The 25,191-nt window shown below is 53.0% G+C and overlaps 1 protein-coding gene across 3 annotated transcripts; it reads right to left on the bottom strand.

Annotated features, from left to right (window-relative positions):
• Positions 1–1,158: 1,158 nt before the first annotated feature.
• On the bottom strand, positions 1,159–13,443 carry NR2F1 (nuclear receptor subfamily 2 group F member 1). Of its 3 annotated transcripts, none has more exons than XM_072030877.1 (4): positions 12,663–12,803; positions 10,548–10,662; positions 9,151–9,678; positions 1,159–4,430 (listed from the first exon to the last, which is right to left on the bottom strand). In XM_072030877.1, the coding sequence occupies exons 2-4, from the start codon at positions 10,558–10,560 to the stop codon at positions 4,150–4,152; spliced, it is 822 nt and encodes a 273-aa protein (XP_071886978.1). In that variant the 5' UTR covers positions 10,561–10,662; positions 12,663–12,803; the 3' UTR covers positions 1,159–4,149. The 3 variants fall into 3 exon arrangements, with proteins under 3 accessions (XP_071886978.1, XP_071886979.1, XP_071886977.1); XM_072030878.1 differs by lacking the exon at positions 12,663–12,803 and adding an exon at positions 11,236–11,929; XM_072030876.1 differs by lacking the exon at positions 10,548–10,662 and having other exon boundaries at positions 12,663–13,443.
• Positions 13,444–25,191: the final 11,748 nt, after the last annotated feature.

Genomic DNA, 25,191 nt, shown 5'->3' with positions numbered 1-25,191 from the left:
GGAAAAGAAAAGCGAATAGCCGAAGAGCCCTTTCCACCCGCCAGCCCACGTTCCTCTCCCCGCCTAGCCATCCATCCAGCCTCCCCTCGCAGGAGGCAAGGTGGAATTTACTTTTTTTTTTTCCCTTCCGTCCCTTGTGCTCTTGTGCTGCCTCCTGGCATGACCCCGGGCCGGGCCACTCGCTGGGGCGCTTCCAAGCTCGACCCTGGGCGCATCCCACACACCTGCGCGGCCCCGCAGACTGCAGAGCCCTCCCCCCCCTCCCAGCCCCTCTTTGACCCTCCCCAAAACCAAATCTCGTCGCGGAGGGGCTCGGGGGGCAGCGGCGCTGACCCTTTGTGGAGCTCAGAGGCGGGGGCGGCGCCCCCTGCCCCGCAGGTGGGGGCGGGGGGAGGCAGCGGAGGAGTCCCGGGCGGGCCGGGGGGGGGCCGGGCAGGGTCAACCTCGTCCCCGTCCCCCCGTCGGGCGGCAGCTTTGGGGGCAGAGGAGCTGCCCCAAGGCAGCGCCGGGGAGAGCGGAGCGGAGCCAAGCCCCGGGCACCCCTCCCCGAGCCCCCTCGCCTCCGCCCGGGCTCGGCCCTCCACTTAGAAGTATTTCCAAATATTTATTCGATTGAATATATAGCGGGGGGCTAATTGGGCGGTGGGAGGAGGCAAGCTAGTTAGCGAGGAGCTAAAAGGTAGGGCCCTTTGTATAGGTCGCGCTCTCCGCCGCGGCAGGGGCCGGAGCGGGTCCGCAGAGCGGGGATGGGGTGGGAGGGGTGGGCTGGGACCCCCACTGCGGCCCCTATTTGCCCCCCTTTTTCCTCCCCCCACCTCCCTCTGCCAGCGTTAGGTGCCGAGGACCGCGGCGGGCAGCCCTGCGCGACAACGAGGCAGGAGAAATGTAGCTGGAGATGGTTTCAAAGCAGTATATTGTAGCTTACGAACAAGTCAGCAGAAACTTGCGAAGGGACCCCGGCCCCTCTCCACATTCACATTGCTTTTTTTTTTTTTTTTTGCTTTTTCTATTTTTTTTTTCCAGCAACACAGCGCTCGGTGACGCGATCATACAGTATTTTCAGCCGCCGTATGAATGCCCGTGAGGCTGGAGCGTGGCAAAGGAAAACATCCACCAACACAACGCAGACTGGGTTATTTAACACTTCAGAACACAATACCGTCTTATAAGCAAAGTTTAATAAGGGATTGAAACACTTCTTTCTAGGCACATACATGGAAATAAGTGCATCTCGTACACCTCCTCTACACCTGCAAGTTTCTTGGCAATCGGTGGGTTATTATTATTCATAAATACGAAAATTAATTGAAAAATACGTTTCTGACCTACGAAAAAAGTTTATCTGTTTTCATCAGTGGGATAACACTGTAATGAATATATTTACATCTCATTGGAAGAAACCGAGACCTGTCTTTCTCTTCCGATATCCCCATTTGTTTGTGTTTGTGTTTTGTATATATGTATATTTATTTTTTTTTTTTTTGCGTGTGCGTGTGTTTTGCGTGTGCGTGCGTGTGTTCGTGTTCCAGTTAGTTTGCTCTGCCTTTCGGTGCTGACCCGGCCGGGTCCCCGGCCGTCCGCCCCACCAAAAAGCTTGTCCGGGTCCATTCCCAGCGCCTCCCGGGGCGGGATGTCCCTGTCCCCGGGGGGCTGCCGGAGCCCCCTGCCCGCGGGGGGCGAGGGACGAGGCTGTCGCCCATGTGGGAGAGGAAGGGAGGGAGCCTCCCCGTGCCCAGTTTCCACCCAGGTTGGAACCCACCCGCGCCCCCCACGCAGCACCTGCGAATCCAGGCCGCCTCTCGGCGCCGAGACGGGCTCTGCCCCCACGGAGCCTCTGCCCGCGATGTTGATTATCCAGCTATAAGTGCCTACTGTATAGAGCTGCTCTCGCCTCGGATCTGCTGCGCCTAGAATATTAAAAACCCCAAGCGGGTTGGATTGAAGGATCTTGTTAATGCAAAAAAAAAAAAAAAAAAAAAAAAAAAAAGAGAGAGAGAGAGGGGAGAGAGAGAGAGAGAGGAGAGGATGGAGGACAGCAAATTAAAAGAAAAACATTGCCCATGATTCCACAAACTGAAAAGCCAACCTCATCCGGGCTTGTTTGGAGGGCACGGGAGATGTCTGCGTGTGGGGGGGATGTTATTTTTAAAGATCCGGTTTTATTAATACGTTAAGAAAGAGCTCCCTTGGTAGTATGTGTTCTTACAGCTCCGTCTCAGATCCTATAAAACATTAATGCACTGAAAGCTGTTACAGAGATCTGCACCACCAGCTAGAAGCATTGTGAAGCCTTTACCTTCAAAGGAGCTCCATTACAGAAATGATTGTTAATTTTCTTTGAAAAAAAAAAAAGAAATAAAAAAAAGAAAAGAGAAAGAACACAAGCCAAAATGAAGCGGGGCTTTTGGCACAGACCTGGGACCCAGCCTGGCATGGGGTGCTCCCACCCGTGTTCGTGCGTGGAGGGGCATACATGTGACAGGCATGAGCATGGACAGTGGCAGCTCACCACCCAAGGAGCCAAAATCTAGTTGTTTTTTGGTACAAGTGGGCTGGGAGTACCCTCAGCACACAGTGACTAGAGAGAAGCAAAAGAGCGAGGGTGATGTTTCAGCCAAGAGCAAGCGCAGCGCATGCTCACCAGAGCATGCTCGTAGATCTATGAGGCCTTGGGGTAGAACAGAAGAAGAGGAAAAAAAAAAAAAAAAGGAATAAAAGCAACAGAAAGAGCCAGGTAGACACCACTATGCCTGGGACAGAGGGTAACGGGGGTCATGGCTAGGGTATGCCTGGCCCCGCGCACCTCCTCACAGTGTCAGTGGGGTAGGGTGACTTCAATCCATGCCCATGGTTTCTGGAGGGAGGCAGCAAGGTGTAAACTCGGCAGGAACTCCAGCTGGTGGGAGAAGGCCTCCAATTGCAGGCAGGCCAGTGTGGCACAGGGCACAGGTGGCAAGCCCACCACCCCCATCCCAGCATAGGGAGCCCACCTGTGGCACTGTACCAGGACCCGCAGGACCTAGGCCTCGGCAGCACAGCCAAGCCAGATTGGGGGCATCACGTGGTCTGCACAGCTTGGCTGGCCCCTCACAACTTTGTATTTTATTTTATTTTATTTTTTAACGTTCTCCCTTTTAACACCACTAAAGGAGTTAAAAAGTCCAGGGAGGTTAAACATTTTTTTCTTTTCCTTTTTTTTTTTTTTTTTTTTTGTGAACTGTTGGCATGTTTCAAGCAACAAGACTCATGGGTTGTGGGGTGATAAGTTGATTTTTTTTTGCTAAATTCTTTTATTTTTGTTTAAATTCTCACTTCAATTTTAATTCTTGAAGAACAGCTTCGACAACATATATCGCACTCATTATAAGAAGCAAAGGGTTATATCAAAAATTATTAGTATAGAATCACAGGAAACCTGGTTTGGAACCAGAAAAAAATACAAAACAGATATAGATACATAGACACAGGACAATTTTTTTATAATTATTTGGAAAATGTTATTTTCCCCTAATTCTCGTTTCTTTTGTTTTTCCTTTATGCGCATACGATGTTTTAAGTTTTACAAAAAATGAAAATAAAGACTAATATTTTACAAAATGAGTAACAATGCTCGTGGTAAGTGTTTGCGCGTGGAATTTTGTTTGTTTGCTTGTTTGTTTGTTTTTCATTCTACACAAGGTTCAGTTCAGTTTCAACGCATTTTGTTTTGTTTGTTACTGTACAGCATATATCAACAACAGTCCACAATAAATCCTGGAAGATCCAGTATCCCCTTCAGGTTTGATTAATATCCCCTCAATACTCATATTTTTTTTTGTATTTTTTTAATTTTTTTTGCTTTTTTGTCTTTTATTATTATTATCATCTTTTTTTTTTCCTCCTCTCCAAAAGGAAAAAAAAAATAATAAAAAAAAAATAAAAGAAAAGCAAAACCGACCAAACCGAAAACCAACCAAAGCACCACAACCTCCACGGACGCCAAGGTCCGTCCTTCTCCCAACCGCGGCCACACCTCTGATCCCACTCGGGCCTTTTCTTTTGTTTTAGTGTCCGCCTCCCGGGGCCCCCCCGCACCCCGACTGCCCCTCGGTGCGAGCGCTCCCGCCTCCGCCGCCGCGCAGCGTCTCTGCCGGGGGTGCGGGCCGGGCTCTAGGAGCACTGGATGGACATGTAAGGCCAGTTGAAGCTGCTCCCCGACAGTAGCATATCCCTGATGAGGGTCTCGATGGGGGTTTTACCTACCAAGCGGACGAAGAAGAGCTGCTCGATGACGGAGGAGGAGACGGTGCGCAGCGAGGGCAGCCGCAGCAGCAGCTTGCCGAAGCGACTGGGCTGGTTGGGGTACTGGCTCCGCACGTACTCCTCCAGCGCGCACTGCGACTTCTCCTGCAGGCTCTCGATGTGCGCCGCATCCGACAGCCCGCAGGCGTCTGCCGGCCGCACCGCGCCCGCGGAAGGGCGGCGGATGGGGGGGGGGGGAAATGTCGGGGGGGGGGGGGGAGGAAGGAGAGGAGGAGGAGGAGGAGGAGGAGGGGGAGGAAGGGAGAAGCGGTTAGTGGCGGCGAAGCGGACCGGGAAGCTGCGCGCCGGCGCCCCCCTCCCCCCCATGGAGAGAGGGGGGGGGGCACCCCCCCCGAGATAGCCCCCCCCCCCCCCCCCACGCTCCCCCAGTTCCCATCCCCCTCCTATAAATAACGCGGATTATCAATAACCTGTCCGCCGGGGTCGCTCCTCGCTCATCCCCACCCCCCCGGTGCGTATTTCCGCGGGGATGCGCTGATAGCCGTGCCATCCCCCCCCCCCCCCAAAAAAAAAAATAAATCCGCCGCGACCTCGCCCCCTCCCCTCCCCATCATCATCATCATCATCACACTTCCCCCCTCCCCCCCCCCCCCGTGTGCATCACCGCGCTCCTGGGAACCGGGAGCGGCCCCCGGTAAATAACAGCGGTGGGAAAGGGGGGCTGCCGGGAAAGGAAATTGTAATAATAATAATAAAAATAAAAAAAAATAATAAAGGGAAAGAGAGAGAGAGAGAGAGAGAGGCAGGGACTGCGGAGCGCGCAGACACAGAGCGAGTTTGCTGACATGGCTGCGCATCGCAGGGAGGCAGGGGATGGGGTCTGGAGGGATGCCGAGGGGGGGTCCCTGACTGCCTGCTACGCACCAGGGCGCGGAGAAGCGGCTCCGCACCGCGTCCCGGCGGCTCCGAGCCCCGCAGGACCCGCACACTAAAAGCCGGGGCCGGCGGTGTCCAGAACCGCGCCCCACGCACCGCGCAGGATGCGGCCGGGCGGGGAGGTGCGCGGCCCGGGGCCTCCGCGGGTGCGCAGGGAGAGGGGCAGAGGTACACGCACCATCGGCGTGTTACACGCGCAGCCCCGCGCCCGCAGGAGTAATTGTGCAAGGAGTGATGGCTGGGGGTCTTGGGCTGGGAACTGAGGTCAGGGAAGAGTGGCGTGATAACCTCTGTGGCTCAAATATCTACATTGTTTCACAGATTAATAATAGATATTATATAAAAAAATAATAATAATTAAATAAACAACAACAACAACAAGACGTCAGGATCAGAGAGAGGCCGTCAGCTGGCACTGCGGTTTTACAGAGATCAAAGGCAGACTTTGCTAATGTATAGATCTGTATATGAATTAATGCATGTTAATGGCCCCCCAAAAGGACATTATAAAATTGTGAATGTAGAATTATGACCCTGGAAGGACACAACAAATTATTCAAAAAAAAAAAAAAAATCTGTAGCGACTGTATTTTTGAAGTTTGCCTTCTCATATCAAGAACTGGCTTTACAAAGATTTCTGAACACCTTCATCTACAATACTGTGGCCTCGAGCAAAAATACAAATAAAACAAGCCATAATTCAAGAACTTCTGAAGAGGGGAACCTTTGACCTGAACTGCGGACTTGGCATCCCTCAGATATACAATTATCTGAGCCAGACTGCTCTGCTAATCCATACTGTACCTTTAATGCAATGATATTTTGCAACATCTAAAGCTCCAGGTTGCAACATATATATATATCAAACGCTCGGGCCTGTTCTTGTTAGCAATATATATCAAAAACACAGGCCTGTTCATATGTTGATTGCCACAAATCACACTCCATATTTACATATATCTTGCTATTTTACATGCATTATCTGCCCATTATGCATTAGGATTCTATTCAACTTCCAAACAATGCAATATGAAAGGGTCTTACTGACACCCTAGCAGGGCTTTTTCTTTATGCCCCATATGTCATACCCTTAAGGTTAGTAAAATATTTATCAGATATTTATGGTAAGTGCACCTATACTGCAGGTCACCGGACGCTGTAGATGGGGCAGTTGCTGGCTAGGAGGGCGGCAGGCAGGAGAAGGAGAAAAATACGCCTTGGGATTTGCATTACGCCGCCAAGCACGTCTGATTTTTCTCGTGCCGATAATATCTATTGAGCTTTAATTATTTTTAATAGTGTGGCATATGCGTTTATTTAGATTTTATTTCGGATCCTTAAAGGTGGCAGTGGGAAGGCTTAATTCTCCCTCTAGAACGGGATTAAAAATAATAATAATTAAGGGATGCACAGCTCGATTAGATTATTGAGTCCAGAGAAGCGCAATCCATGGAAGAAATAATGCAATACATGTTTACCGAAGGTGAATTATTATCCCATCTCAGAAAGTGGGCTAATGTGAAAATTCTGTGTGCCTCACTTTTTCATATGGCAGTGTGTCAATACGGGAAAGCTCTATATTTCTTCCCGCAGTCTATGGAAAAGAAATTATGTAAATAAATAACCATTACTGTTCAGCACACTCCAGCCTTCTTCTTTGTAGTAGTGGGAATGTATTTCATGTTACGCCTTCAGAAGAGTTTAGTGTTCAGAAAATATAGATGTAATCAGCTGGCATCTAACTAGAAATCAAAGTTCTTATTGCGCTGCAAATAGATTTATTGGATTTATGTTATTTAGCTCGGTCCCTTCCTGGAAACGTTTATTTATGATGAGGAAAAGGTAGATGCAGGAATTAATAACTCTAAAGAAAAAAAAATAGAGAGAAAAGAAGAAGAAGGTGGAGGAAAGAGAGAGAGAGTCAAGAAAGGGAGCAGGTTTTGGGTCACGACCCAGTCGTTGGACGGTGTCCAGAATTTTACGGATTAAATATACTATCCGGAGCCCAAATGTAAAAACCACAACAGGAGAAACCCATGCCAGCTTTAAATACTAAGTCCTTAGCAAAGGACTTAGGACAATATGCCTAAAAATGTCTTTTCCATCAGTCAAAGTTTGTTTAAAAGTTGGATGACTTTGAGAAACGCTTCCCATGAATTCCCCTCTGGCTAAGCAATCAAAACAAGTTTAGTGAAAAGTGGAAATGTGCGGATGGGGGTAAGGGGTAGATTACTCCTGACAGCTGTATTTCCATTTTCTGAGATGCCCCATGCGATCCTGCTCCAAAATAATATTATTGTTCCCTTTCTAAACCCCATTCACACCCCGCTCCATTGTGGGAACAGGCTTCCCCCCTCGTAAACATTTAATTATTACATTTGTTTTTAATATATGTAAATGAGGGGCTCATCTAAAGCCTCCAACTGCCTTTCTAGCCAAGGTCGATCATATGAGGAAGGTAAAGGAAGGAGGTGGGAGGGGGAACAGAAGGAGAGGGGAAGAGAGAAAAATACGAAAAATCCCCCTTTCCCCCTCAAAAACTGTCCTAATTTGGGGCAATCGTCTTCCCAGCGCCTTTGGCGGCGGGAAGCACTGAGGCACGGGCCAGAGCTTTCCTAATTTCTCAAAGTTGGGTCTGGGGAGGAGGGGGTGGGGTGGGGGAATCACAGAAGGGTTCTCCCCAATCGACCCTACTTATTGATGAACACCCTGAAATGAATGGGGATGGAGAGTGCGTAAGTCTGCAGGCAGGCTCCGGAGTTAAATCAGCCTGATAAATGCTGCCAGGTCTCTTTGTCACTTTTGAAAAACATGTTTCCATCAGGAAGACTTATTAAGATAAAATGCATTAAAATGTCGAGCTGGCTATTCAGTAAATCTTCCATTTGTTTTAAGATCTGCACTTTATCCTCTGCAAAGAAATATTCCCTCCAACGCCGAGAGACTGCATTTGCACTGGAAGTAAAAGGGGGCAGTCACAGTACATGTCTCCGACCACCCTGCATACAAATTAGATACTCCTGTCTAAATAAATTATCTGATGTTCAAATCGATATTAATACTACATTTGCTACATTACAATATTGTGCAAATTTAGGAGTCATTTTAATACAATGTAAATACTATTTTTCATGCATGAAAGGCAACAAATATTGATGGATTATAAAATGCTTACTGTTAAACAAGGCCTTTGAACGATTTGCCATCTTTGTTCAGGAACGCTTTTAATTTTGCTTCGGCCTAGTTTTAAGTCAGATTTATTAGGGCTATTTAGTTATCACTAAGTGAGAAGACCAGGGCGAAAAAAAAATAATGAAAGGATAACAATAATACAACAGGCAGCAAAAAGGAAAGTAATAATAATAAAAGGGCTCGAACCAAACAACAACAAACCGGACAGAAAAGAGACACTGGAAAGGGAGAGTAGAAAGAAAGAAAAAAAAAAGAAAAGAAAAAGGAAAAGGAAAGAAAACAAACAAGTAGAAAAAGTGGCAATTAGCCCCATCGAGGCGATAATTAGAATAATAATTAAAAAATGACGTTGCGAGGCCTCTTATCTCGCCTCGCTTCCACTGCCTACATTTCCACCGCATCGTTCGTCTTTGATGTTTATAAATTTCTCTCTCGCAGGTTACAATAATAGAAGATGTATTATATTCTTATAGGCTACAACCAGAGCACTTCAAAGGCGATGTTAATGCACTTTCCTGCCGGTTAATTTGAACCATCTATCATCAGAAAAAATTGTTAACACGCACGCACGCACGCTCCCGCCGTCTCCGCTCGGCCCGATGCACGCCCGCCTGTGTTTGGGACGTTTGGGACTCCGCCGGGGGGTGGCGAGGGGGCGAGGCGGGGTCCCGAGGCCGTGTCCCCGCGCTCCCCTCCGCGACCCCCGCGTGCATCGCCCCCGTCCCGCCGCCCCCCGCCCCAAACCTCGGCGCGCCCCAAACCTCTTGTCCCGGCGCTCACCTGAGGTGAAGAGGACGATGGCTTTGAGGCAGCTGTACTCGGCCGAGTCGACGTGCAGCGCCTTGAGCTTCTCCACCTGCTCCTGGAAGATGCGGATGTGGTCCATGAAGGCGACGACGCGGTCGGCGGACATCGGGGAGGCGTGGAGGCCGGCGGCGGCCAGCAGCGGGGCCACGTGTAGGGGCATGGAGCACTGCGCCGCGTTCAGCACGAAGAGCTCGCTCCAGGTGAGCCGCAGCAGGGCCACCTGGTCGGTGATTTGCAGGTCGGGGAAGAACGGGATGTTGCGGGCCCACTCGACGGCGCTGAAGAGCAGGCGGGCGGCCAGCTCGCAGATGTTCTCGATGCCCATGATGTTGTTGGGCTGCATGCACTGGCTGCCGTAGCGGGAGGTGGGGTAGGGCTCGGCCCGCAGCAGCAGGGAGATGTATCCCGAGAGATAGCAGTGCCCGTTCAGGGGGTCCCCGTTGGTCAGGGCGTACTGGCCGGGGTTGGGTTGGGTGGGCGGCATCCTTCCTCGCTGAACCGCTGACAAAAACAAGGAGAGAAGGAGAGGAAATGTGCATCCAGGAGGCTCGCGGGCATCGCCCCGGCGGCGCTGCCAGACAGCCGGAGACAATGCCGGGCTTCTCCCCCCCGGCACACGCACGGGCACACACAGCCAGAGGCATGCGGAGCCGGGCAGCTGCGGCAGACCTGCATCGCCCCCCCGCCCGGCACGGCACGGCACGGCCCCGGCCCCGGCCCCGGCCGCGACCCCAGCCCCGGCTCAGGCACCCCCAGCGCAGCAGCGGCAGCCAAGCGCCCCCCGCCCCCCAATACAGACAGGCTTCACGAAAATAAACACAGATTAAAACAGAAATAGAGAAAAAAAAAAAAAGAAAAAAAGAAAAAAGCCAAGGCAAACAAGACAAATCCGCCACCCCCCCCATCCCTCCCCAACCCCCACCGCCGCTGTGCCCCCCTCCCCTCTCGCAACAAAAGGCAGCCCCACACGTAAAAATAAAATCAAAGGAATCCTCCGGGTGGTAAGAAAGTGGGGTTAAAAATCACAGCCAGCTGTTAAAAATATAGCCAAGCTCTGTTGTGGATCCCAGCCGATTGCCCTGGTAGCATTGAGATTTACAAGTGAACTGCTGTGTTGCTTTTTTTTTTTTTTTAAATAAAAATCATAAAAATAAACGCGTCCATATTCTTCAAAAATACCACATCATTACCCTTAAAACTGGAACAGGTCGCAGCCCCCCAGCTCCCCACTGCTAACTTTATTACACAGAACAAGCTTTCCATAGAGGACCCCCCTCCCCCGCCCAGCAAAGTTCTCCCTGCTAAAAGGAAGAGAAAGATTAAATATTATCAAGGGAAGGGGAAAATAAAACAAAAAGGTCCGAACTTACAATAGCCAAACATTCGTGGAAAAAAAAGGGGACGGTGTAATTAATATCTTTGGTGCGCTGTTGCCACTGCAAAAGCCTGCAGTCAGCGTTGCACAGTGAATGCACAAGCTTGCAACTGCAAAAACACTGGATTCATTAACCATCTCCACACAGAGCGTAAGCATGCCTCGAGTCCCGAAAGCTGACCAAAGTTTTTTTTTTTTTTTTTTTTTTTTTTTTTTTAAGTGTGTGTGTGTTTTACTTCATCAGTGCCAGCGTTTTCAGCCGCATGCCATGTAAACAAAGGTAACTTAAGGAGAAGATGCAGCTACTCAGGCTTATTTCTGCTCACACTCACACACACTCACACACATGCTCACGCTCACACGAACACGCACACACTCACTCACGCACACACGCACACGGGCTGGCACGTAGATAATTCATCTTTCTGGCGTGGCACATTTCCCCAACTTTCTCTTTTATTCCCATTTAGCAGAGCCACGTCCATTCCCCACCGAGCCCTCCAAGTCTCCCGGGCCGGACCTTCCTGCTCCTGCCCTCCAGCCCACCTCTGCCTCTTGGATCTGCTTTTAAACTTGGCAGTTATTTATCAATTATCTGTGAACACAAATCTATGCGTTTTTTCACCCCCTTCTCCTTTTTTTTTTTTTTTTTTTTTTCTCCTTCCCCTTTCCCAGACGCCTACCAACAGCCCCTGAAGCTACCAATGAAGTCGTCATATTTGCGAGCTCTTTCAGATCTGGAGCACCTTCATTCCTTTTCTCGTGGTATACAAAATAACAATTTCAAAACCAATTAAGGCAGGAGTAATCCCCAGTCCGCAAAACCGACTTGTTTCGCTGGTGTGACTCTCAGGCATCTTTAACGATAGTCACAGGGTAAACTTTCACTGTAAACCGAGAAACACATTTCGAGGAGAAAGAAGGGCAGGAAATCTTCCTACGCGAGGAACGAGCCTAAAAGCGAGGAAAACCACAGCAACTCTTGGAAGGGAGAGGGGGGGGAAACAAACAAACAAATATATAAATAAAAGAGCACTTGGAAATGGTGAGGAGCCCACTGCCAGATGCAGGCTAGGAATTCTGCTAAAATGAGAAGGATCGGTAAATAGGTTATAAATCACAATTTGTATGCAGGCTTTAAGGAGAGGGTGGAGTTTGACGAAGAAATAAAATGAGCAGCGTGCTAAAAAAAATGACAGAAGTACGGAAACCCGGTTCACTCACAAACTTTCCTTTGAACGCATGGAGTGAAAACAAGGCCAGATCTCGCACAGAAGCACACTCTGGGGCATCGGGAAGCGCAGGGAAGCGGAGATACAGTAGCACATTTTCCCCTCCTCGTCCCCCCACCCGCCTCCTTTTACTCTTTTCTTTCCTACTTACACGTCTTTCATCTTTCTTTCAGGAAAAAAAAAAAAAAAAGAAAGAAAAAAAAAAAAAAGAGCCTGGGAATGGATCTACCGAGAAGTGTTGTGGGTTTAAAAAGAAATGATGGGGCGGGAGGTGGGGGGGAAAGGAAGCTGAATGGAAGCACATCTCGTACAGAGAGAGAGATGTATCTCCCCCCACCCCCCGGTCTCATGCCAACAATAGACAAAACCACATCCACACACACGCACGCAGACACGCGGAGAGGCAGACACACGCGCGCGGAGATAGCGGCTAAACGATAAATATTTAGCGAGCGATCATAATAATAAATTCTCGGCACAATGAGCGGGGAAGGGAAGAGCGTGGCGGTGCCGGGGAAGGGGGTGGGGAGAAGCAGGAGGAGGGCAGGAGGCACAAACCAAAAAGCAAAAGAAAACACCACCAACCACCATCCACAATAACAACAAAACCTGGTGCAAAGCTGCCAGATGGAGTGCAGGCAGAGGGAGAGATTGACATGTGCATGTAAATATAGAGAGACCTAGATCGCCACGGAGAGCTGCAAATATATCCGTACACACACACAGACACACTCTGCGCGCGTGTGTATGCACGTCTCTGTGTGCACGCGTGTGCGCGGCCGGGTGCGCACGCCACACGCTCGCTCACACTCGCACACACTCGCACGACAGCCACGGGGGGAGAGGGAGCGGTAGTATAGTAGGGAAGAAATATTCACCTTCCCGCCTCATGCCCACTTTGAGGCACTTCTTGAGGCGGCAGTACTGGCACTGGTTGCGGTGGTGCTGGTCGATGGGACAGTTCCTGTTGGCACGGCATGTGTAAGTTAAGTTCCTGCGGACGCTCCTCTTGAAGAAACTTTTGCAGCCCTCGCAGGTGAACTGGCCGTAGTGCTTGCCGCTGGACTTGTCCCCGCACACCACGCACTCGATGTGCTGCTGGCTCTGCCCCGAGCCCTGCTGGCCCGGGCCCTTGTCCCCGGCCGTGCCCGGCGTGGAGGGGGGTCCCGGCTGGCTGGGGGTCTGCGGGGTGTGCGGGGCGGCCGAGCCCCCTTGCTGCTGGGGGGGCTGCTCCCGGGCCGGCTGCGCTGCGGGGTTGGGGCCGCTCGGGGTGCCCCCGGCCACGTCTTCCTGCGGATCTCGCCAGCTGCTAACTACCATTGCCATATCTCGGGCCCAAAAAAGTGCTGGGGAGCGGCGCGGCTCGCTGCGGGCTGCCGGGGAGAGAGGCGGGGGGCGGGGGGGGGGCGGGCGGCCGGGGGCCGGGGGCGAGCGGGGAGCGAGGGGACCGTGCCTGCCGCCTGCCTCCGCCTCGGCTGCCGCTGCCCTGCTGCCGCCGCCGCTGCTGCCGCCGGCTGGAGCCGCTCCTGCCGTTTTCTTTATTTTATTTATTTTCCGCCGCCAGACCCCCTCCTCTCGCTCCTCGCGCCCTCGCTAATTTTTCCTTCTTCTTCTTCTCTCTCTCTCTCTCTCTGTTTTTTTTTTTTTTTTCTTTTAAGGAAAAAAAAAAAGGGAGGGGGAGGGGGGCGTCGGAGGATTTTTTATCCTCTCTCCCTCTTTTCTCTTTTTCCCCCCCTCTCCTTTTTTTTTTTTTCTTTTTTTTTTTTTTTTTTTCCTCCCTGCGCTGCCCCCCCCCTCTCAAACTGCCCCCGTCTCTCTGCTTCCCCCTCTCTCTCTCCCTCGCCTCTTCTCCTCTCCCTCCCCCCCCCCCTCCGCCACTTCAAGTTGCAAAATCAGAAACGGCAAACAAGGCTGTCGGGAGAGGCATTCAGGAGAGTAACACGCCGGACACGCACACGCAGGCAGACACGCGCGCACACGCCCGGCACACGGCTCCCCACTCGCGCACACGCACACACGCACGGGCACAGGCACACGCGGTCCGGGCGCTACGAGCGCGGAGGATGTGCAGGCATAGAGGAAGCCGGAGCGCCGCCGAGGAGGAGGAGGAGGAGGAGGAGGAGGAGGTGGAGGAGGAGGAGGAGGAGGAGGTGGAGGAGGAGGAGGAGGAGGAGGAGGAGGAGGAGAAGGAAGAGGAGGAGGTCGCCGCTCGCCGCTCGCCGCCGCCGGGGCCCGCGGAGGCTGCTCCCACCGCCGCTGCCGCTGCCGGTGCGGGCTCTCGGGGCGCCGCCGGGCCGGGGAGGAGGGAGGTGGAGGCGGAGGAAGGATCCGGCCTCCGGCGATCAGGGCATGGAGGTGTCCGGGGGCCAGGTCCAGGGCAGGGCGCCGTCAGCCATTCAGGGCGGCGGAGCCGGGGAGCGCGGCGGAGGCGGGCGGGGAGCTGAGGCAGTTTGATCCCGTGTCGGCGGCGGAGGAGGAGGAGGAGGAGGAGGAGGAGGTTGCCGGTCGCTGCTCTTTCTCTCGAGCTCGCTCTCTCTCGCTCTCTGTGTCTCTGGAGCTCGCTCGCTTCTTCTTCTTCTTCTTCTTCTTTTTTTTTTTTTTTTTTAAAAAAAAAAAATACAAAAAAAAAATCGGATGTGACTAAATTCGCAGAGGAGACGAATTCACGGCGAAGTGTAAAAATAGAGAATGGGAATAATAATGACACACGCAGGAAAAAGAGAGATCCAAAGTAGGTCGAATAAATAAATCCTCTTCTTTTCCTCTTTCTTGCCCCTTCCTTCTTCTTCTTCTTCTCCTGTGAGAACACACGATGCTGGTTGCAGGGAAGGAGAAAAAAAAAAAAAAAAAAAAAAGATCGGTGGAAATCGCCCCCAAAAGGTTCTTTTTTTTTTTGTTTGTTTGCCTAAAAAAAGTATTTCGGGTAAAAACTCATCAGCCAGAAGCAGAGCCCTCCCCCAAAATAAAAAAATAGGCAAGAACGGTCAAAATAATAACGGTATTAAGATGTGAACGCGTTCTCTCTCTCTCTCTCCGAGCTTCCCCCCCCCCCGTCTCTCTCTCTCTGCTTTTTCCCCTTTTTTCTTTCTTTCCGATTTTTTTTTTTTTTTAGTTTCACCTCTCTCTTCTTCTCTTCTCCTGCAGGAATGAAGCGAAAGACACAAGGAGGAAGGGTGGAAAAAAGAAGAAAAGGAAGGAGAAGAGGGAGATGAAGGGGAGAAAAAAAAAAAAAAACAACTAATAGAATATGCAAGAAAGGGGAGAGAGAGAGAGAGAGAGAGGGGGAGAGAGAGGGAGCGAGAGAGAGAGAGAGAGAGAGAGAGAGAGAGAGAGACCCAAAAAATGAATGCGTTTAAACGGGAAGCCTAGCAGAGCAATGTTTCCGAAAGGGGGATCTGCGCGAATGTCTGTATATAGTGAACTTTGACACTACTATTGAAACTGACACGTTTCTATGGAGATCGCTGCCTTATATGGAGCTCATGTCAAGGAGCCAAGAGAAGGGCTGCTGGCAACTGATAATCAAAGGCGACTGACTGGTCAGAGCCCTGAATTGGGGGGAGAGAAAATGGGAGGCTAAGGTTAGCCAAGCCTCCTTCACTCCATTGGTTACCCCCCCCCCCCCAGGTCTTTTTTTTTTTTTTTCCTCCTTTTTTTTTTTTTTTTTTTTAATTCTCTGCTACCTACTGACTGGGATGGGGAAGGGAGGGGAGGAGAGAGGGGGGAGTGAGGGAGGGAGAGGGAGGGAGGGAGAGAGAGAGGGGATTCTTCTGACAAGCACAATTTACATTGAGATCGCCCTGCGCTGCTATTTACTTTGAGACCTGATTAGTATGGGTCGTCTACGGTCTCCCTCGCTCTCTCTCTCTCTCTCTCTCACACACACACCCCAGCACACACATCAAAAGAGGAGGATGCATTGCGATAGGCGGAAAGGGGAATTAAAAGGGAACGATTTGGGCACCCCGTGAAAAGTTTTTTTTTTTTCCTTTTTTTTTTTTTTTTCTTTTTTTTTCTCAACGTTTTAAATTGGGATTTCTGTATCTGTTTCCAATTGAAAAAAAATAATAATAAAAAAAAACACGCGAGGGATTTTAATGATGGAAAGGCAAGCACGCCTTGTGCAAGAAGCAGTGCATGTGCCCGCGTGTGTACACTTGCACACGCACGTTCACGCACATATTTACATCTGTGCGCGCTCCGACCCCACTTCGGGCTATTTTCGCGGCCGGCCCTTCCCGCCCAGCCCCTACCGCGCTCCCCCCTTTCTTTTTTTTTTTTTTTTTGGAGGGGGGTGGGGGGGTGGGTCGGGTTGCTAAATCTGTGCCCCTCTCTCCTCGCGCTGTTTTTCGAGGGGCGACAGGGGTGCTGTGGGGGAGGGAAGCTGCCCGAACCCCTCCCTTCCCAGGCGCCCCCCCTCCCCACCATCCAGCCGCCCCCCCCCTGCGCCCCCTCCCTCCCCAACTAACTTCTGTCCGCGCCTCCCGCGCGGAGCAAACCTCGGTGCCGGCGGCCGCGGCGCTGCGCGGCTGGGCGCGGAGGGGCCGGCGCGGTGCGGCGGAGGCGGGGGGGGTACTCGGAGGAGGGCGGTGGGAATATAGGGGAGGGGGATACCAGGTGGGGAGGGGGATGCTGGGGGCGGCCGCGCTCCGCGCCCCGCAGCGCCCGGCGCGGCTCGGCTCGGCTCGGCCCGGCCCGGCCCGGCCCCGGCGGCGGCGGCGGCGGCGGCGCGGAGCAAGAATCGCTGGCGCCGGCTGCCATCTAGCGGACAGGAGACCACCGGGGGCCCGCCGGGCACAGCCCCCGCCCCGCTCCGAGCCCCCCGCTTCCCGCCGGGTCCCCCCGACCTTCCCGCGGGGGAGGTTGTGCGACCCCCATCTCTGCCCCCCGCCCCCCGCCGCCCCGCTTCCCTCGCTTTCTTCTCCTTGTTTTATTTTGTTTTATTTTTATTTTTATTTTTCCATAAATTGGGGAGATAATAGGAAAATAATAATATATATATTTTTTAAATATATAGCGGCCGCGCCGAGGAGAGGGAGAAACCCCTTCTTTCTAAGCGTCCACCTCCGCTAGACTCCTTCCTCGCAAGCCTTCCTTCCCCGAAACCTCCCCCTTCTGCGAGAGGTCTGAAATTCGCTCTGGGTCGAAAGACTGTGTCTGACAAAGAAGAAACAAAGTGTAAAAAAAAAAAAAAAAAAAAAAAAAGGAAAAAGAGAGAAAGAAAAGGCTACCCTCCTCTTAGCTCCCATAAAAGTTTACAATCAGATTGTAAGATTGTAAGCCCGGGGAAAAGCCTACAGGGGGAAGAGGGATGAAATATATGACAGAAGTTTTATTGCCATTATTATTATTATTAATTTATTTATAAGAGATGTTGCTTTCATTAAAAAAAAATAAAACAAAACACATACACACACACTCAACTTTGATGTATCGTGATCACTTTTTTTTTTTTTTTTTTTTTTTTTCCCTGTCAGCTCTGAAATCCGAGGCTGGGAGTCGGCTGGAAAGGAGAATCCTTCATCATTTCTGAGATCAGAATAAACGCTTGATTTTGTCCCGAAATAATGAAGAGATTTTCAATGAGTCCCTTGGCCAAGCCGTCTCTATTGTATATTGCATTGATAAAAAGGATGTTATTGACTATGCAACAGTAGGCTCCTTTCCTCTCTCTCCCTCTTTCTAAATAAACTCTCGGTCCTGTCTCTTGGTCATTGAAAAGGTGAAACGAATAAGATTAAATCAGACAAAAAAAGCAAGCTCGGTATGTATATCATCCAGATTTTACTCCCCAGACTGTGAAGAGACAGGGAGTAAAAGAGGCAGAGCAAGGCACGGAGAGAGAGGGAGAGAGAGAGAGAGAGACAGAGACACAGACACAGACACAGGCAGAGGGAGAAAGCCTGAGCGGAGCTGGACGGACCCCGCCGCCGGAGCCCGGCTCCTCCCGCACCGCCGGCCCCGCTCCCGGCCCGGCCACCCCAGGCAAGTCTCGCTCCTCGTCCTCGGGCTTTCGGGGGGCGGCGGGGGCGCAGCGCCTGGCGGGGACACCCTGCCCCCGCCCCGGGACGCCCCCGGCCCGGCCTCAGCCCCTCGTTCCCTCTCCGGGGGCGCCGACACCGCTGCTTTGACCATGAGCCCAGACCCCCTCCCCAAACCCCCGACCCCCCCCGTGTGTGGGTATTTGCACACTCCCCCCCCCCACCCCCGGCCCCTCTGACACGCGTGTTTCTCCGGGCGGCCCCACGCGGGTGGCGGGGGCACGGGCGGCGGGCGGGCGGCCACCCCTCGCAGCCCCCGAGCACAAGTTGCGAGCATCCCAGCGCGCTCTCCTTTTTCACCTGCTCTGTTTGTTATGCGATCACCTAATGAAAAGATCGATGGCAGCCTGTTTATCTGCGTGATAGTGTCAACAGATTAAAGGGGCAGCAATCAGATGCCTCCGAGACGAGACGAGCAGGAGCGGGCGGCGGGGGGGGGCACAGCTCAAACCCACCCGAGTCGCGCTGCTGCGGGAAGGGGGAGCGCGGCGGGGAGGTGCGGGCTCCCCTCGCCTCGCCGCGGACCCTTCGCTGCCTTGCCCATGGAAAAGGCGACAGCATCATCGCCACAGCCAGCCGGTGCTGGGAGGGCCGGGGAAGTTCGTGGGGGTCGTGGGGAGAAGCCCCGCCGCGGCGCCCCGTCCCCGTGCCCACGGCCGTGTCCCGGGTGCGAGCGAAGCGCAGCCGGCGGGAGGCATCTCCTCTGCCCTTCTCTCTCTCCTCTCCTCTCCTCTCCCCGGCGAATTGCAGGGGCGCGCAGAAACGGCCACAGCTCGCGTGTAATAGGGAAATGAGCTGTGATCGCTCTCTAACCTCTGCGGGTCCGGGATGGGCAGAGGAGAGCACGCCGAGCATCTCTGAGGGGCTCAGCCCTTAATTCCCCTCCGTCGCCCCGCACTCCGCTTTCCTCAGGCTGGGGGATCTGAGCTTTGAAAGGATTTAGGGTTCGATGTGTGTATTTATTTTTGTCTTCTATTATTATTTTTTTCCCCCTTTCCTTCCCTTTCTGTATCTCCCTCTTTCCCCTTGGTGTAACCCAACCCGGGGCCGCGCCAGCCCCTCTCTCTCGTCCCCTCGTCCCCTGCGGGAAGGAAAAGTTCATTCTGGAGATGAGCGGTGACAACTTCTAAACCTTATTTCTGGCGGGGGGGCAGGCGTGGGGGGCGTAATGTGAAAGCCAGTTGCAGGTAGGGCAGTTCTCTGAGCGGCACGGCAGAGCGCGGCGGGCGAGCAGGGAGCTGAGATTTGCTCCCCGGGTTTTCCAAAAACCAAATGTTAAACGCCGGCCTCATCTGCCGAGCCCTACGTGTACAAAAACACCCTCACACACACCACACGCGCGGACTCACATGTGTGTGTGTGCATGTATGCACACGCAGGGAGCGGAGGAGATGGGGGACAATAAATATATAGGCTGCTGTCACAGGACCCGGCGAGCGGTTCTGACGTGTAAAAATTTCCCTCTCTGTCTCCCCAACTTCCAGCATTTTCACGTCTCCTGCTCCGCCAGGGGACAGGGTGGGATGTAGCAGGGACAAGAGGGACGCTGGGGGCTCCTTTTGCCCTGCTCCTGGCCGGGCCGCGGGCACTGTGAGAAGAGATGGAGCTCCCAAATTGGGAAGGGGGCCCTGGTACGGCTCGGCACGGCTCAGCTGCCCCCGCAGAATCCTCGGCCAGGCCTCGCCAGCCAGCATTGCCCAAGCCAGGCCTCATCTCCCATCACCAGCGCTGGGGCCTTCCTTCCCAGGCCTTTCTCTTCTTTCCCTTATTTTTTGCTTTAAATTTTTACATTCCCCCCCCCCTTTTCCCATTCCGTCTCCCATTCCCTGGCCAGCCCTGAAGGACAACCGAGTTGTGTCAGCGGTGCAGCAGGGGATGCAAGCACCCGAGGTGGTGTTTCAGAGGGGGAGAAGCGATCGGTCCCCGATTTGGGAAGGGGTCTCCGCCGGGGACTGTATCCCCCGTCCTTGTGTCTGTCCGTGTGTCTGTGCGTGAACCCCCCGGGGGAACCAGGGCTGGCTCCTCCCGGAATTTAGGGCTGCTCTCTGGGGCACCTGCCCTCAGCCTGCCGCCCTCCATCCCCTCGCCCCACCCTCGAGGGCCGCCGGGGTCTTTGTGTGGCCGGACCCCCCGGCCTGCCGCTGGGTGGGCACCCCCCGGGGGCACCCCCCGCTCCCCTGCATGCGTCCCCTCTGCCATCACCACGGCCCTCCGGGGTCATCCCCACAACCTGTCGCCAGACCCACACCTCGCCCAAGGGGGGGGGTCTCCTCCTTATCCTGCTCCCACCCCCCCAGCGCTGCCCCACGCCCGCAACCCCCTCCCCAGCCGCTCCCCCCCCTCGCCTAAGAATCTTCTGTTAGATCACTCGTGGGAGTGGGCTCCCCACGCTGCCTCCGGCGCGACCTTCCCGTGGACGAGGGCCCCGGGGGGGGGGGGTTACGGGAGGTGGTGGCGGTGCTGGGGGGCTCTGCCCCCCTGCCCGTGACCCTCCGCGGGTGCGCAACCCCGCGCAGCCCCCCGCCCCCCGCCGCCGCCTCCCCGCCTGTGCTCCCGTGAATTATTTTAGACGGGATTGGCAAAAAGCGGCGTGACAGCGGACCCCCCCGCCCGCCACCCCCTCGGGAAGGCAATCTGCCGTCCCCGCAGCCTCCCCGGCAGCGGGGCCGCGCCGAGCCGGGGTTTGTCATTTGTTAGCGCTCAGAAGTACCGGGCTGCGGTGCCAACCCGAAAGCAGAGCGCTGAATCACAACTTTGCGCTCGCCATCCATCCAAACAGAGAAGCCTGAGCATCCGAAAGTCTGCCTTTTCCCTTTTCTTTTTCTTTCCTTTTCGCTTTCTTTCATTTTTTTTCCCTTTCTTTTTTTTTTTTTTCCTAAAGAAAGGAAAAAAAAAAAAAAGATATGTGTTCCTGAAAGTAAAAAAAGACGTCTGCGTGGGGAGGGGAGAGAAAGCACCCAAACCGAAGGCCACTTGTCTGACAGCATAAAGGAGCATAGCAATTCCCAAGCAGACTCCAGGAAAAGAAATTGATGACCTCTTGATGCAAATCAAACCTTCCTATATAAGGCAAATCTGGGAATCATTTTCAACACACTGGTGAATCCAGGACCAAATATTTACTTTCGGCACAAATAAAGCTGCGGTGATCTAAGCGCTGAAGCCAAAAGAAACAAAAGTGTACAAAAGCCATTAACGCGAGGCTTTGCATTGAAACACGTCTGACCGTGTCTTAAATCCTCGACTTCTGTTAGGGATGAATTTGGTGTTATTTATTATTCCGAACTGGGCTAGGGCTTTTGAGGAAGAGCTGACGTTTGGAAACGAGTTTGAAAGTTGTTAGATTGTCCTGACAATACAATCGGCTGCACTATATAATCATTTCCTTAATAGTTACCTGTCAGATATCCCATTTCTTTTACTGCAGGGATTAGTCCATCAGAAGTAGATCCGAGCTGGACTTTCCGCAGACCAAAGACCGGCTCGAACACGTCTAAGCATTTACTGTCACTTTCTCTCCTGCATCCGAGATAAAATGGTGCAAAAGTGTTTTGCTGGGGAAAATGCAGTGGTGTTGCTGGTACCAGCAGTAAGGATATAATCATATTTACCTCATCAGAAGTTGATCTAAGTAATAAACCTTAGCATTTTCACTTAAACTGTCAGGAGGGAGATATGTTTATTACAGCGCATTCCGTCTGCGTGGGGAGGACGAGGATGCGCTTTAGATAAAGTTTGGGCTAAACAGAATAAACACAACAAATCGCTCCATCCCAACACAAAAGCTGTAAATGACTGCTATGTATTTTACCATCCGCAGGCTTTTTTTATTCACACGTTTCTAGGGGTGAAGCCCGGGCATATCCAACGGTGTCGTTAATAAGGTATACAAAATTGCCTGATCCTACCAAACGGGGCTAGAGTTATATGTTTTATTGTTAACCCCTTGCACTGAATCTTCTGAAGCTGAAAGGGAAAAGGAAAGGGCTTTTGTCCGAGTTGATCCTTGGCTATTCTAGGGCTCAGGTTGGTGTGAAAGGGACGAGGAGGTCACTTGAAATCTCCTTTTATCTACTCCTATTTTCTCTCTGGATCAGCAACTTTGAATAGACACCATCTAATCGCTCGTAATGGAAAAAAGGGGGAAAAAAAAAAAAGAGAGAGGTGTGTGTGTGTGTGAATGTGTGTGTGTGGTTGGGGGGGAAGCCCTGAGAGCAACGAAAACGCTCTTGCCCCGGGGCCGCCCGGCTGGCGCTGCGGTCCCCTGCGCACCCGTAGAGGCTCGCCCAGCCCGCAGCCGCGCTCCCCACGGGGCAGGACCCCCTGCCCGGCCCGGGGGGGTCCGTGCAGCTGCCCCTCGACCCCTATCTGGGAACGGCGCTGCCCGCAGGGCCGCTGCTCCCCCCTGGCCCGCAGAGCCTCCCGGCTTTGGGTTTCGCCCAGCCAGAGCCGTCGGAAGAGCGTGTCTTACGCTGTTTTGGGGGGATGGAGAGAGGGTACGGGAGGGGTGGTCGTGGCCCCGGCCGCGCAGGGAGCTGCAGCCCCAGAGGGGGGCAATTAACACGGGTGTGCTGATGGCCCGAGCCCGGCGGTGCGCGGGAGGTGCCCGCGGCTTTCGGTCGCAGGCAGCGGTCACCGTGCCGAGGCGGGCTGTTGTTTTTTTGGGGATTAGGGTGCAGGGAAAATGGCTTTTAAATAAAAAGGGGAGGCGGGCGAAAGTGGGGGCCGCTAGCAGATAAAAAAAGCTTTGTTCCAGAGGCTCACGCCAGGGCACTATCTCTTCCCTCCTAGCCGCTCAGAAATTGGCGTTTCTCTCTGGGTCCGGGATGCTTTGGCTGTAAATTCCTTCAAGTGACTACTTTGTTGCCAGGGCTACAAGTTCCCATCCCAACACACAAATCTTCCCCACTCCAGGACCAGCTCAAGCCATGGGCAGAAGTCTTGACTTAAGAAACCTACTTCAAACTCCTTGGAGTGCCTCCCCGCTAAATACCTGCTAAAGTCCGCGGTTCAAACGAAGGGCTAAGCAGTCCTGCCCCCGCCTTTCCCCCCCTTCTCTCCTGTGATGCGTTTTGCTGGGACTTCGGCTGAATAGATGGCGAGAAGAAGCCCAGTCCAATAAAGATTAAATTAAGTAGAAGAAATCCAGCCGATATATATTTTGAAGCTCCGGTGGGGCGTCAAACCGATGTTTAACACATTTTTTCCACTCACTGTGCACAAGTCCTGAGCCCGGACCGCCTTTAATTCCCCCCCACACATCTCTTTAAAGTGGGGAGGGGGTCCAGGGGTTTCGGGGGGTGGCGGAAAAGTGCTCCCCCGACCGCAGTCCGCCCGCCGTCCTCCGCTGCCACCAAAAGGCACCGCAGCTCCCGGTGCCACCGGGGGGGGAGGGGAAGGGGGCACCCTGACCGAGAAAAATACACTTTTTTTTTTTTTTTTAATTTCTTAATCAAACCATCTCAGCACGGTGGGCAGACACTGAGCCCTCCAGCACTGCGGAGATGGGAGCCTGGCTCTCTCGAAAAAGCCAGCTCCGTCGCCTGGAAAAGTTCAGCGTGACTTGGTAAACGTCTGTAAATGCAAATAGAAATGAATAAATAAACCTCAAACCAGGTAGTTTGGGTGTAATAGTTTAGCAGGACTAATTGCAGACAATGGAGCTGAAATGACTTTTCCAATTAGCTGCTGGTTGGAGTTTAGTTGGAGGAACTGTCAGCTCCAGCGATGGGTAATTGCTTTATTGCTCACAAAACTATCATCTATTTAGAACATATGTGCTAATTACTCTGGATGGGCGTCGGAAAAGAGACCATAAATCTATTAGCACTTTAAAAAGTCTAGGGTACTTGTGAGCGACCAAACTCCCTTCCTTGTTGCGCTAAGGGCGGGATTCGGTCCCGGACGACGGGTTCTCCAGAAAATAAAAATAAAATACAATAAACAGACGGAGTCACTTGTATACTAGGGTATATTTGCGCCCTCGGGGTGGTGGGGGCGTGGGGGGAGAAGAGTGGTCATCTCAAAGTGAGGAAAGCCTCTTTCTGTAGACCAAACTGGCGCAATAAATCACTGTCATAAAAACGATTTTCCTCTTTAGCCCTGCACTATTTTTTTTTCAAAAAAGATTACTTTAGAAATCTTTTAATTGGATTACTGTGGAAAATTAATCTCCTTTAGGCTTGCTAAGTTTGTGTACCAAATATTTGGAATTAATTCAGTGTCACAAAAAGCGTCCTGGATGCCTTTTGTTCGAGGTGGCTAGGAAAAGGGACAGGTAAGGAAGGTGGCATTTCACCGTGCTCATTCGCGTGTACCCGGAGCTCTCAGCGCTTATTCACTGCTGCCTATGTCGCATTACAGCGCATAAAACTGGCACTGAGAGGTGATAAACAGGGCTGTTTGCTGGACCGTGTTGCGGGTCAGGGCTCCAGCGCGGGGTGCGTAGTTTGGCAGGGGCTGGGAGGGGGGGTTAGGGGGGGAAAGAGAAAAAAAAAAAAAAAAAAGAAAAAGTTTTGCCTGCCCGAGAAGGAGCCCCGCAGGGTCAGAGGAGCCTCCCTGGGCCGAAGCTGTCCCCCGGTGCCCCCGCCTCTGTCCGCACCTCTGCGCGAGTGCGGATCCTCTCCGCCCGCCTGCGCGCAGCCGGGGCCAGCCCCTTCCCCTGCCCTTGTCGGGATGCGGGGGGACCCCTCGGTTTCAGGCTGGGCTTCGCCGCGAGGAGCAACCCCCCGAGGTGTGGTTAATTGGTGGTGGATAAAGGTGTAATGACTTGTCAGGGAGACGGCGGGGACGCTTAACGTACTGTCTTCTCCCCCCCCCGCGCCTTTTATAAGCGGAGACACGCCATCCCTCTGCTAAAAGAGCAATAAAGCCGGGTTCATTTATTTATTTTTACTTGTTTATTTTTCCCCGAAGGAAACGAACCTGCAGCTCGTTCTCGGTGATTTATACGCAGGATGCGGCACCGGCGGCGGGGAGGGCGGCGGGGGCCGGGGGCAGGCGGCGGGGAGCGGCCCCCCCCGCACACTGCGGGTGCGGTGGGGAGCGGGGAGCAGCCCCCGGGCAGGGCAGGAGGCAGGGGTGGCCCGGGCTGCGCAGGTGAGCGGGCAGCACCGGGTGGGCACGACCCGGGCAGCAGGAGGATGGGGAGAGGTTTTGGCCTCTGGATCGCTGGCCGAGCCCGGCGCAGCGGTGATTTCCCCGCTCCCGTCCTCTGCGGAGCAGCGGGGAAGCGACGGGTCTCCCCAAAACCGCCGTCCCAGCCGCTCTTCGAGGGGTCCGTCCTCGAGGGGGTTTTAATTAGAGTTTGCCATTTCCGAGTCAGCATTAAATTTTCAGTGCCGGCCGATATTGAACTGCGAACAGC

Source organism: Anas platyrhynchos, chromosome Z (assembly GCF_047663525.1).
Source record: "Anas platyrhynchos isolate ZD024472 breed Pekin duck chromosome Z, IASCAAS_PekinDuck_T2T, whole genome shotgun sequence".
Taxonomy (NCBI): Eukaryota; Metazoa; Chordata; class Aves; order Anseriformes; family Anatidae; genus Anas; species Anas platyrhynchos.
The sequence above is the reverse complement of the archived record's forward strand: the minus strand, read 5'-3'. Positions and strand labels throughout refer to the sequence as shown.